The sequence below is a fragment of the Hyla sarda genome, chromosome 1, assembly GCF_029499605.1.
Source record: "Hyla sarda isolate aHylSar1 chromosome 1, aHylSar1.hap1, whole genome shotgun sequence".
In the NCBI taxonomy this organism is placed as follows: domain Eukaryota; kingdom Metazoa; phylum Chordata; class Amphibia; order Anura; family Hylidae; genus Hyla; species Hyla sarda.
The window spans coordinates 55,597,497-55,611,355 of NC_079189.1; the positions used below are offsets into that span (position 1 = coordinate 55,597,497).

The 13,859-nt window shown below is 45.1% G+C and overlaps 1 protein-coding gene across 9 annotated transcripts in view; it reads left to right on the top strand.

The window, feature by feature from the left end:
- LOC130353397 (uncharacterized) overlaps positions 1-13,859 on the top strand; it is a 143,234-nt gene that overhangs the window by 64,724 nt on the left and 64,651 nt on the right. For 8 of the 9 annotated variants that reach the window (XM_056555058.1, XM_056555061.1, XM_056555062.1 and 5 more), the window contains exons 1-2: positions 5,641-5,729; positions 9,744-9,811. In XM_056555058.1, coding sequence (XP_056411033.1) covers positions 9,793-9,811 — 19 coding nt within the window. In that variant the 5' untranslated portion in view covers positions 5,641-5,729; positions 9,744-9,792. Of the gene's footprint in view, positions 1-5,640; positions 5,730-9,743; positions 9,812-13,859 lie in introns of those variants that run through there. The other variant, XM_056555059.1, reaches the window with a different exon arrangement.

A 13,859-nucleotide genomic window follows, 5' to 3' on the forward strand; every position in this document is an offset into this window, starting at 1 on the left:
CTACATTTGGAGATGTTGTCGGACCAATTTCCTACAGAACGGTCGAAGGTGGCTTTCATGGTTAGTCTCCTGTCTGGGAAGGCTTTGTCATGGGCCACACCGCTCTGGGACTGCAATGATCCTGTCACCACCACTGTACAGTCCTTCTTCTCTGAGGTTCGCAGTGTCTTCGAGGAACCAGCCCGAGCTTCTTCTGTCGAAACTGCCTTGTTAAACCTGGTCCATAGTAGTTCTTCTGTAGGCGAATACGCCATCCAATTTCGTACCCTCGCCTCTGAATTATCCTGGAACAACGAGGCTCTCTGCGCGACCTTTAAAAAAGGCCTATCCAATAACATCAAAGATGTGCTGGCCGCACGAGAGATTCCTGCCAACCTGCATGAACTTATCCATTTGGCCACCCGCATTGACATGCGTTTTTCTGAAAGACACCAAGAACTCTGCCAGGAAAAAGACCTTAATCCCTGGGCACCTCTCTCACGCTATCCTTTGCAATCTACCCCTGTGCCTCCCGCCGATGAGGCTATGCAAGTGGATCGGTCTCGCCTGACTCTTGAAGAGAGGTCTCGCCGTAGGGATAAAAATCTATGTCTGTACTGCGCTAGTACCGAACATTTCTTGGTGGATTGCCCTATTCGTCCTCCACGTCTGGAAAACGCACGCACGCACCCAGCTCACGTGGGTGTGGCGTCTCTTGGTACGAAGTCTGCTACTCCATGTCTCACTGTGCCCGTGCGGATTTCTCCTTCTGCCAACTACTCCTTCTCAGCCGTGGCCATCTTGGACTCTGGTTCTTCTGGAAATTTTATTCTGGCCTCTTTGCTTGATAGGTACTGCATTACGGTGACCCGTCTCGTCAAGCCGCTCTACATTTCTTCAATCAACTGAGTGAAGTTGCACTGCACTGTGCGTTACCGCACAGAGCCCCTGCTTATGAACATTGGACTGCATCACGAGAAAATAGAATTTTTGGTCCTGCCCAACTGCACCTCTGAAGTCCTCCTCCGTCTGCCATGGCTCCAGCATCATTCTCCCACCCTTGACTGGACCACCGGGGAGATCAAGAATTGGGGTCCTGCTTGCCGCAAGGAATGCCTCACGTCTGCTCCCAGCCCCGTCTGTCGGGCCTCTGTGTTTCCTCCTGTGCCTGGTTTCCCCAAGGCCTATCAGGACTGTGCCGTGCCTCCTCATAGCCCCCGTCCTGGTGACACTCTGCCCTGTGACATGCTTCTCCCTCTGCCCCTCCTCCCCATTCCTTCTGAACTGCCTGCCGCTGGTGTAGCTACCCAGGACTTCTTTTTCCAGAAGGAGACTCATGAGACGCCCCCTATTTTCTCGTCTCTTTTGAAGGGACAAGGAGACAAAAAGAGGGGGAGACCTAAGGGGGGGTACTGTTACGCCGAGCGCTCCGGGTCCCTGCTCCTCCCCGGAGCGCTCGCGGCGTTCTCCTCTATGCAGCGCCCCGGTCGGGCCCGCTGACCGGGAGCGCTGCACTGACATTCATGATGGGGATGCGATTCGCATAGCGGGAAGCGCCCGCTCGCGAATCGCATCCCAAGCCACTTACCCGTCCCGGTCCCCGGCTATCATGTTCTGGCGCGCGCGGCTCCGCTCTCTAGGGCGCTGTGGCACCAGCTCTCTTGAGCCGTTGCCGGTGGATACGACCTGGTTGCTACCGCCGCAGCAAGACCATCCCACTTTGCGGCGGGCTCTGGTGAAAACCAGTAGCAACCCTAGAACCGGTCCACCGACATGGTCCACGCCAAACCCTCGCTGACACAGAGGATCCACATCCAGCTAGCCGAATCATAACAGTACCGGTTTGACAGGTCAATCAGAGGGGGGGCAGCCAGGCTTCCGCTCTGGACCTGGCCCGTAGTACAAGGAACAGAGGGCTCTGACCTCTTCTTTCTCCCTTTCCTTTTGCCCTTTTCTTTCTTTTTAGGCCTCTCCCCTCTCTCCTCATTTACACTTTCATAATGGGAGGAATCAGAAGTGTCGGACATTTTGCCTTCCTCTTTGCGCAGCCTCCTGATCTCCTCATCCAGCACGTTCTCCTCCAGGGCTTCAGCGGTTACAGGGCCAGCTTCAGGAGCAGGGGCTGAAGCTACCCCCGCCACTTGGGCACTCTCCAGCTCCTTACTCCTTCTACGATTTTCCTCCCGCCTTAGTTTGGCGGGGCCCTTTTTCCTCCTCAAAAGCCCTGTTGCGCCCCCATCCCTGCCTGTACCTTCCCCAGCCGAGGCAACTTCACAGCTCTCCTCTGCTGGAGCGGCCGCTGCACGGGCGAAGGCACTAGGACAATGGCTGAAAGGGTGTCCGAGGACACCACAAAGGTGGCACCGGATCTGCTGACAGGATGCGGCCAGATGACCCACCCCACCACACAAAGCGCAGACCTGCACAGTACAGGCTGCGATAAAGTGGGTGGGGCTGCCACATCTGTGACAGACCTTAGGTTGCCCCTGGTAGAAGACCTGAATCCTATCACGTCCAAGGAAGGCAGCTGACGGAATGTGGGCAACCGTACTGCCTGAACGCTTGAGTTTGACGGAAAACGTCCAGGCCCCAGACCAGATCCCGTGCTCATCAAAGATTTTCTTGGGCATGTCCGTCACATCCCCATACCGACCGAGCCAGGTCATGATGTCATAACAAGAAATCGACTCGTTACGGGTCAAAACGGTCACTTTCTTGACAGCGTTCTGACGGGAAATTTACGGCGAAATCCCGCCAGCCGGGCTCGTTCTTCGCCACTTCGTAGTTTGACCAGAAGAGTTCAACACCCTCTGGTCGAACGAAACTGACGTCAAACTCAGACGAACCGTAGGGGTGAATCAGGGCAAAGATGTCACTCGCCCTGAATTCCATTTGAAGGAGGAGCTCAACCACTTTTGCGTGGGGTGGGCACGCATCCTCGCCCCTCCAAATCAGACGGACCACATTCCTACGGTTATTGTCCTGCCCGGTTGTCGGGAGGGACCAGACCACCTCCCCATTCCGCACTCGGAAAGCCCCCAAACCGTGCCTCTCTATCCAGAAAGACAGGTCGACCTCACCCCTTCCCTCTACCTGGATTGACCTGTCGCCACTGCGTAGAGCCTCCAGGAGGCGCTGTTGCAAGTGGCCTCCCGAGCCGGAAGGAGACGGGAACCCCCCTGAACCCGGTAGTGACTGCTCCTAGGAGCTATGCCAATGTCACTGCCGGGGGTTCAGGGGGGCAGCCAGACCAGACCCAGAACCACCTATACCACCATTCACACCACTACTCTCATCCTCTCTATTTCCATCCATACTAGACTTCCCATTCATACCACCACCACTCCCACCAACATTCACTCCACTGACACTCCCACATACACACTGGACTCGGAGGACCGCCCCCCGAGCACACAGATCCAACACTCTCTGCCACCGGCGCCCGAACACTCCCCCCCCCCTCACAGGGGAGTGCCCTGCAGCGCCGGCAGTGCCCACAGCACTCGGGGAACCACCCCCCGAGCACACGGCGGCATAGCTCGTCTCTGGCACTTGGACACGCCCCCCGCCACCCTGGGGCGGTCCTGTAGTGCCAGAGCTACCCACCATCAGCCCATCCTGCCCCTCCCTACCGGCAGGATGGGTGGGCTTCACTTCTATTGCGTCCACAGCTTTTACTGACGCCATGCTGTACCCCCCATGCTGGCTTCGTTCCACCACAGAAACGGGGTCTGGCAGTCTGGGGGGCCCAGCAGCCTGAACCAGCTTTGCAGCTGGCCCCGACTGCTGGAAAGGAACAAACACATACTGCACAGATTCTTGTGTCTTCTGTTTCTTTACTTTCCTTTTCACTGCCACATCCTCACATAGGTCATCACCAAAGGTAACATTTTGGAGGTGGGCTGGGGACTCCTGCATGACTATAGCCCTCAATAAGCCCCCAGCCTCACCCTCCACATCCTCCTCCTCACTCTCACTCGAAGGAAGCGCCACCTGGGCAGGTTCAATGTAGCTATCCTGGGTGGTCTGGATGTAACAGGGGGCAGCCACAGGCACAGCATCTTCCTCCACCCTCTCCTCCTCCTTTTCTTCTTCACCACCATCATCACTATCTTCACCGCCACTACTCTCCCCATCATCCACCTCCACCTCCTTACCTGGGGATTTCATGGCGGCAAACCCGTCCCTGTTCATCAGCTTCTCCTTGAAGAGACCGCTCCCTTCCAGGATTTCTGTCCTCCGTTCCTCCAGCTTCACAATCTCGGCTTTTAGGGCCATGATTCTTTTTTTCATCTCACTCTTATTCCTTTTTGACCCAGAGTTTGCCAGACTCTGGGCCCCACGCAGATCTTCTCTTATCAGCCTGAGCTCCTTACTGCAGCGGTCAAATTCCGCAAACCTTGCGGCCATGCGGGAGCAGTAAGTGGAGCTGGACTCTTTGGGCCCTCTTTCAGCCCACATCTCTACGGTTGAACGGTTCTGGAATGCTGTGTTCACAGGAATTGCTCTCTGCTGACACATCTGTCCATGTCAGGAACTGTCCAGAGCAGAAGAGGTTTGCTATGGGGATTGGCTCATGCTCTGGACAGTTCCTGACAGAAATGGCAGCAGAGAGCACTGTGGTCTGATGGGCATACTGGGAGATGTAGTTTTGCAACAGCTGGAGGTACACAGTTTGAAGACCACTGTTCTAGATTATGGGACATTTTCAAAAACTTTACATGAAAATTCTTGCAGAAAGTTTACACTACGTTAAAAAAGTGTGAAAAAGTTAAAATTTTTTGTATTTTTAAACTATATATATTTTCAACCCCCATTTGGTCCGAACATACCATCTGGTGTGGCTTACTTTGAACTGAAGGCATGCTTGGCTTTGCTGCTTTTGCTGTACTGTTGCGGTATTGCAGCGTTTTTTTTTACAGCGATTGCTGTAAAAGTGTCCATTTTTAGCGCCATTTTAATCCCCAAAAATTCAGGTGGGCGAATGCAAATCACACATGATAAGATATGTGAGCCATTATTATTGCGGTCTTCAAAAACCAGAGGTTGTGTTAAAAAGTGGCGTTTTATTAGCAATACCGTCTCATGTGTTTTTTTTTTTTGCCTCGCTTGTAAGTAAAAGGACTGAAATGCAGGGCAAAAAGCGCATGTGACAGTACCAGTAATAAAACACCACCTTGTGTTAACACAGGCTCTGGTTTTTGAAGACCGCAATAATAAAATATCACGTCTCATCCCGTGTGATTTGCATTCGCCCGCCTGAATAAAATGTTAAATGTTGACGCAAAACGGAAAAAAAATAAGTTGTGCAACACCGAAATCTCACGTGTTTTCAAAGCAACACAAGGGAGCCTCAAAAATGTGAGAAACAAAAAAGGTGTGATTTATATTACCGTAACATAAACTATGTCCCCCAGTGTGTCTGAAAATAATAGTGCAATTCTGTGTTCACAATTAATGGTGGATCGAAGTGCATCCAAAAAACGGACTCGTATATAGTTGGTTTTGTAGAGAGGCAGCAGAGGGGGCTGGTCTAGCATGGTCTATTGTAAGGCATATCAACAGACTGTGAATGAGATTAGCATGGTGCCGGGCCAATACTGGGTACACATGGGCGGAGAATAGCCTTTGAGATAAACAAAAGAAACTGAAAGCTGCTCAGGAAGAACAAGCTGAGACTTATTCCGGAGGTCACGGAGCTCCATTCCACTTCCTCCCACAGACACATGACAGCTATGGAGTTCCTAGAGGTAAGCATATCCTGTTCCCACTGCTCAGCTGTGGCCGTATACACACAGTCCAGCATCAGTTTTCTGTATTACGTGGCCTAATGTTGCTTATACTGCACCAGTGTCTATTTCTCAAATGAGATCAGGACTAGGTTTGCCGCCCTTGTATGTAAACCAGAGTGTTCTTCTTCTTTACTGAGGAATGCTGAATAGATTACACACAAGGCATGTAAAGGGTGTAAGGGAGGCAGCGCAGTACACTGGAGAGTCAGGATCAGGAGGCACTGCAATGAATGGCAGACACAGGTTGTGATATCTCCGTCTTTACTGCAGGAACATCAAAACGATAACAACAAGAGGACTCTGTCTTCTTAGCTGGGGGGCACAAACTTGTACGTTACTAAAATAGCACTGCCGTTTTACGCTTACCTCCAGCTGTATCTGGTGCAACTCACAGTAGACATTGTTCTCTTATAGAAGGGTAGAAGGAGCACTCACATGGCCGAGATTAAATACTGGGCTTTCACGCTTGACAAGACTCAGACATTATGTACTGTATAAATAACGTAACTAGCTGAGTACCTGATGTTGCCTGCTCTTCCTACCTAAACCTTGTGGGAGACAAAAGCAATCCCGTCCTTATATCCTGACCTAATATCCCGTACTCATATCCAGTCTTCATATCTTGTTTTTATGTCCCGACCTAATTTCCTGACCTCATATCCCGTTGTAATCTCCCGTCCTCATATACCATCCTCATATCCTGATCTCATTTTCCGTCCTCCTATCCCATCCTTATATCCCGTCCTCATATCCCAACTTCATCTCCCATCCTCATATCCCAACTTCATCTCCCATCCTCATATCCCACACTCATATCCTGAACTTGAATTCTGTCCTCATATACAAACCTTATATCCTGACCTCATATCTTGTCTTCTAATCCTGACTTCGTGTTCTATTTTCATATCCTGTCCTCGTATCCCGACCTCATATCCCATCCCCATATCCTATCTTCATATCCTCATATCAAGTCATATACTCATACTCCAACCTCATACAGCGATCTCATATTCCGTCCTCATATCCCATCCTCATATACCAACCTGATATCCTGTCCTCATATCCCGAATTTATATTTTGTCCTCATATAACAACCTTATATCCCGTCCTCATATTCTTTCCTTATATTCCATCCTCACATCCAGTCCTCATACCCTGTCCCCCAAGCTATTCTCTGCACCTGACAGTCAGCAGAATGTTGAAAAGTCTTAGGCAATCTCTGCAATCCGAGAGTAACGCGATAAGGAGAATTCTTAGACTTGCACTGGACTTCAGAGAAAAAAAATTCAACCCTCGAAAATAGGGGTAGGTTAGGGTTCGTTTAACACGTGCATACATACTGTATATACATTATATATATATATATATATATATATATATATATATATATATATATATAGGAAACAGCTACGCAGCACTCCAAAAATAGTGAAAAAATTGTGACTTTTATTCAACCCATGTACAGCAGCGACGTTTCAATTCATCAATAGAATCATTCTCTGTTTGAGAATGATTCTATTAATGAAGTGAAACGTCGCTACTGGACATGGGTTGAATAAAAGTCACAATTTTTCACTATTTTTGGAGTGCTGCGTAGCTGTTTCCTGTTTGAAGTGGACTGTGATCGGGTTCGGACCGCTGGCACCCACACGCCTTTGGATGTAGTGCTGCTATACAATTTGTTTGGATATACACATACACACACACACATATACACACATACAAACATTAAGATTTTATGTATGTGTGTGTGTGTGTGTATATATATATATATATTATTGTCATGGCCATAAATGTTGGCACCCCTGAAATTTTTCAATAACATGAAGTATTTCTCACAGAAAAGGATTACAGTAACACATGTTTTGCTGTACACATGTTTATTCCCTTTGTATGTATTGGAACTAAACCAAAAAAGGGAGGAAAAAAGCAAATTGGACATAATGTCACACCAAACTCCAAAAATGGGCTGGACAAAATTATTGGCACCCTTTCAAAATTGTGGCTAAATAAGATTGTTTCAAGCATGTGATGCTCCTTTAAACTCACCTGGGGCCAGTAACAGCTGTGGGCAATATAAAAATCACACCTGAAAGCAGATAAAAAGGAGAGAAGTTCACTTAGTCATTGCATTGTGTGTCTGTGTGTGCCACACTAAGCATGGACAACAGCAAGAGGAGAAGAGAACTGTCTGAGGACTTGAGAACCAAAATTGTGGAAAAATATCAACAATCTCAAGGTTACAAGTCCATCTCTAGAGATCTAGATTTGCCTTTGTCCACAGTGCGCAACATTATCAAGAAGTTTGCAACCCATGGCACTGTAGCTAATCTCCCTGGATGTTGATGGAAGAGAAAAATTGATGAAAGGTGTCCGGATGGTGGATAAGCAACCCCAAACAAGTTCCAAAGATATACAAGCTGTCTTGCAGGCTCAGGGAGCATCAGTGTCAGCACGAACTTTCCATTGACATTTAAATGAAATGAAAAGCTATAGCAGGACACCCAGGAGGACCCCACTGCTGACACAGAGACATAATAAAGCAAAACTACATTTTGCCAAAATGAACTTGAGTAAGCCAAAATCCTTCTGGGAAAACGTCTTGTGGACAGATGAGACCAAGATAGAGCTTTTTGGTAAAGCACATCATTCTACTGTTTACCAAAATGGAATGAGGCCTACAAAGAAAAGAACACAGTACCTACAGTGAAATATAGTGGAGGTTCAATGAGGTTTTGGGGTTGTTTTGCTGCCTCTGGCACTGGGTGCCTTGAATGTGTGCAAGGCATCATGAAATTTGAGAATTACCAGTGTCAGAAAGCTGGGTTTGCATCCGAGATCTTGGGTCTTCCAGCAGGATAGTGACCACAAACACACGTCAAAAAGCACCCAGAAATGGATGGCAACAAAGCGCTGGAAAGTTCTGAAGTGGCCAGCAATGAGTCCAGATCTGAATCCAATTGAACACCTGTGCCGAGATCTTAAAATTGCTGTTGGGAAAAGGCGCCTTCCAATAAGAGAGACCTGGAGCAGTTTGCAAAGGAAGAGTGGTCCAACATCCGTCTGAGAGGTGCAAGAAGCTTATTGATGGTTATAGGAAGTGACTGATTTCAGTTATTTTTTTCCAAATTTTGTCCAGCCCATGTTTGGCGTTTGGTGTGACATTATGTCCAATTTGCTTTCTTTCCTCCCATTTTCTGGTTTAGTTTTAATACACACAAAGGGGATAAACATGTGTATAGCAAAACATGTGTTACTGCAATCCTTATCTGTGAGAAATACTTCATTTTCTTGCAAAATTTCAGGGGTGCCAACATTTACAGCCATGACTGGCTGCCATAATTAAAGGGATTTTAGTATTGAACAGTGCCACAAATAATATAGTCAAGTGCACACTAACACGTATCATATAGTAAATTTCAAATCAGAAAAAATCATTCCTAAGGAATCTTTCCTTACAACTCCTAAATAGACATAAGAAAATTACATGGCACAAACCTATTCTACTCTGAAATTCCCCCAAAATTTGCATGTGTACAAATCTGAATTTTTGGGATTTGTTTCAGGTAAAAAATGAATTGCCAGGAGTCCCTGCTCCTGTCCGAATCTGTATCGTCCATCTAATCCAACGGCTTATTCGAGTGAACCCTACCAAAACTAATTTCGACATATTTTTCGATTATCTCTACTTTTGAATATTTATAAATATATTTTAGCTGTTCTGTTAGTCTTTCATATCTCTTAGGAAAATGCTTGTTGTACAAATGGGTAAGAAAAACATGGTACTGATACACCTCCTGTTGCAGTTATCACTCAGCTTTTCTTGATATAAGGCTGATTGGAAGTCTTGGTGGGAAACCCTATGACTATTTTCTTTATATAGAATGATTTAATTGATATACTATTTATATACTTTTAATATACTAAAACATACTACAGACATTAAATACTGACATATGTTTTTGTTTTTAGATACGGCCCTGAAATCCAATGAAAATATGAGCGCATCAGGCAACTTGCAATGATGGATGTGGTATACGGTGAGTGCTTACGTATCTCTAACTAGCACAATTAAATGGGTTTTTCCTATCATTTAAAGTAATGGCATTTAACTAGGTCCCTAGGAAATGCCATCACTTTGACTGGTGAAGGTTCAACCTTTGGGAACCCAACCATTCTTTGGCAATGAAGGGGACAGAGCATTGAATGGGACCGACTGCAGTACCCTGCACACCCGTGTGACTGGCAGCGCTTCTGTGCAGGAAACACTTGGACAGTGCTAAACCAGCAAGACATCCTCTTCATTCTTAAAATCTATTTAGCTGCTTAGTTTTAAGTGTTTTTGGAAATGTTGTGCGACACCCAATATGGCCTCCGCTGGGAGTGTCGTCTAACCCATCAAAAAAAATCTAATGGCAAATCTGCCTAGGTATGCGACAATTAATCTCCACTTCCATATCATTGGATATTGTTTCAGGTTAACCATTCAGGAATGTGGGAGCTCAGGATTCTGTGCACAGAGCTTGTTGATGCAAATTGACACCATGTGCTCGCTGTATAGGACGAATAATTACCACAAGTACCATGCAGTGACTAAATAATACCCCCATATATTATGCAAATAATACTATTATCAAGTGCTAAAATAATACCACTCTACAGTGCTCAAATAATATCATCAGTCAGTGCTCAAAGACTTTCACCATACAGTGCTCCAATAATCCAGACATACAGGGGGAGATTTATCAAAGGATTTAGACTGGTTTTTCTTGTCTTAATTTGTCGCACAGAAAGTCGCAATCTAAATATGTGCAACTTTTCTGCAACTTTTGCTGTAGAGGATTTTTAGAACATGATGCATGCAAGTCTATTTTAGACGGAAATGCATTGGAAAATGCATTGGTGCTGAATTTATCAAGTGCGACTTTTGTGCGACAAGTCGCATCTGCCCAAAATACGCTGAAATGTCAGACCATGTTGGAGCAGGTCTAAATGCAGTTTAACCTGTAGACCCTGAAGTCTGAGCACAGAATTTATCAAGGGCTGTGAGACCTTTGATAAATTAGGAGCACAATAGACAGGAGACTACCACATACGCTGGTCTATAAGCATACCCAGAATAGACTAGATTAGGAAATGTGCCCCACAGTGCTCAAATAATATTATTATACAATATTTAAATCATCTCATCATACAGTGCTGAAATACCACAATCGTCCAATGCTCAAGTAATCCAGACATTCAGCGTTCACATAATATTATGATACAGTATTTAAATCATATGATACAAAGCTCAAATATTTTCCTCATACAGTGCTCAAATAATACTAAGAGATGGATTGGTTCTCTAGGATGAAGGGCTGGTGTGAGGGTGTCATGTCTGAACTAACTTGAATAGGTAGGGGGCTTGGGTGTGGGTAGATAAGGAGGAATGGTGTGTAATGTGACCAGGGGGAGAGGATCTACTGTTGATTGAATAGTTGAAAGCTGTGGTGTAGGGGAAGAGATGGGTGTGTAATATATTGGGGGGGGGGGGGGGGGTGAGAAAGGTAAAAAAAAAAAATGGGAGAAAATATTGCCTATAAAACGTCCCAAAAATGCAAGGATAAAAAACTGTTCCACAAGAAAGATTATTTATAGATATATATATATATATGTATATTTATATATATTTATTTCACTAATGGTTAAATCAAAAGAAAAACCTCTGGGCCCTAGTGATTCTTAATGAATAAAATGTAAAGTAGATAAACACTAAATAAATACAATAAAAAGGATTATAGAGAGTTAAATGTAAATGACACTGCTTAATTGTAGGGATCAGCTCTGACCGTCGTCACGGTGGGCAGGAAAGTAGGGTACCAGCTGTTTTGAACGGTGCATACAGCGGTCTAAGAATCAGTTTTTGGTATGGCTAAAAGCACAGCGACGGCAGCTGAATGAAATAGAATATATAAACCTACAGATGCCCGGGGGTGTAACACTTAGTAACCCCAATACAAAATAAATAGTAAAAAGTGTATAAAAATGTTTTTTTTTTATTAAAATGCTAAATTACAAGGACATATCAATCGAGAAGTATACATGATAGACGGATTTCAAAATAAATACATATATATAATGGTTTATAAAAAATATCTCTCTAGATGAATACTAGTACATATAAAAGCAATAATACTCAATGTGAAGCAAGGGGCACGAAGGGGGTGAGATATCTGATAAATTTACACGTGTGGACCTCCAAAAGTATAATAAATAAATAAAGGAGTGTGTCTGAATGACAATAATAGCTGCTTTATACAAAAAGTTCGATTGCATAAACGTAATTAAGGGACGAAACAGCACACTATAATACAAAAGGTGCAAAGTGCCAAGCATATAATTAATAGTGCAAAAATGGTGCAGTAACAAGTAAATGCCAACAAGTGCCAAATATTACCACAAGGAAAGTGCAACAGGCAAACAAATAGCAGCAAGAAGTAAACACACGTGGACAGGACTCGCCCCGGCCCCGCTATAGACCTCCGACGCGTTTCACCTACAGGAAGGCTTTATCTAGATCAATTCAATTGTCAATTCTTCGGTACACTGTACCACTCACCGGAATCTAGCCGTAGAAGTGCAGGTACCGGTTTATGCTCTGTATGTAGACCGTGATCTCGGCTCTGGCCTTCCAGCCAGTACACCGAGCGCAGTTGTAGATGCATGTGCGGGTTGCACTTCTCGGTCCGGTTCATGGTGTATCCACGCGGGGGAGCGCGCCAGAGGTTAACTAGTTATGGATGCGGACTGGTGGGTCTGTTAGTCCATGGTGATGTTCAGGCAATGGATCAGTGTCAAAGACAGGAACACAGGATCAGACGCGTTTCAAGCCCGCTGGGTTCTTCCTCAGTGATCATATCCACAATGAATGGATATTGTTGCTTTAAATAGACAGTGTCAATTAGGTCTGAGAAAAATCCTGGGATGGATTCCGGCATTTTGGGCACTTTGGGGTGCAGTGGGGTAAAAAGTGGAAGTGAAGTAGCAAAAAAGGGGATCTGGACATGTAAAAACATAGAAATAGAAAATGATAGCAAGCTTAATTAGGATTATAGGTAGAACCGGAAGAGAAAGGGGGAAGGGGTTGGGGAATTTGGACAGTGATGGTGGGAGAGAGTCATTAGCTATATAATTCTTGGGCCCAGTGGTTTTTCTTTTGATTGAACCATTAGTCAAATAAATTGTTTATATATATATATATATATATATATATATATATATATATATATACAATATACAATCTTTCCTGTTTTTTATCCTTGCACTTGTGAATTTTGGGAAGCTTTATAGGCAATATTTTCTATTTTCTCCCCCCCCCTCTTTTTTTTTTTTTTTACCTTTCTCACCCTCCCCCCCCCCCTCCCCCCCCCCCCCCCCCACAGCTTTCAACTATTCAATCAACAGTAGATCTTCTCCCCCTGGTCATATTACACACCATTCCTCCTTATCTTCCCACACCCAAGCCCCCTACCTATTCAAGTTAGTTTAGACATGACACCCTCACACCAGCCCTTCGTCCTCTCCATCTCTTAGTATTTATTGCTTGCACTTGTGCTGTACAAATATTGATGTAGATCTTGGGGACTACACCGGACTGTAGCTTTAAAACATTTTCTGCAGATAGAGCATACCCATCTCTCTTTCTGTTAGTGCTCCAATAATCCCACCATACAGTGATCAAATAAGCCCGCCATACAGTATACAGTGCTCAAATATTTCCATCATAAAGTATACAGTGCTCAATTAATTTTACTATACAGGGCTAATATACTGCTCAAAAAAATAAAGGGAACACTAAGATAAGACATCCTAGATCTGAATGAATGAACTAATCGTATGAAATACTTTAGTCTTTACATAGTTGAATGTGCTGACAACAAAATCACACAAAATTATTAATGGAAATCAAATTTATCAACCCATGGAGGTCTGGATATGGAGTCACACTCAAAATCAAAGGGGAAAACCGCACTACAGGCTGATCCAACTTTGATGTTAAGTCATTAAAACAAGTCAAAATGAGGCTCAGTAGTGTGTGTGGCCTCC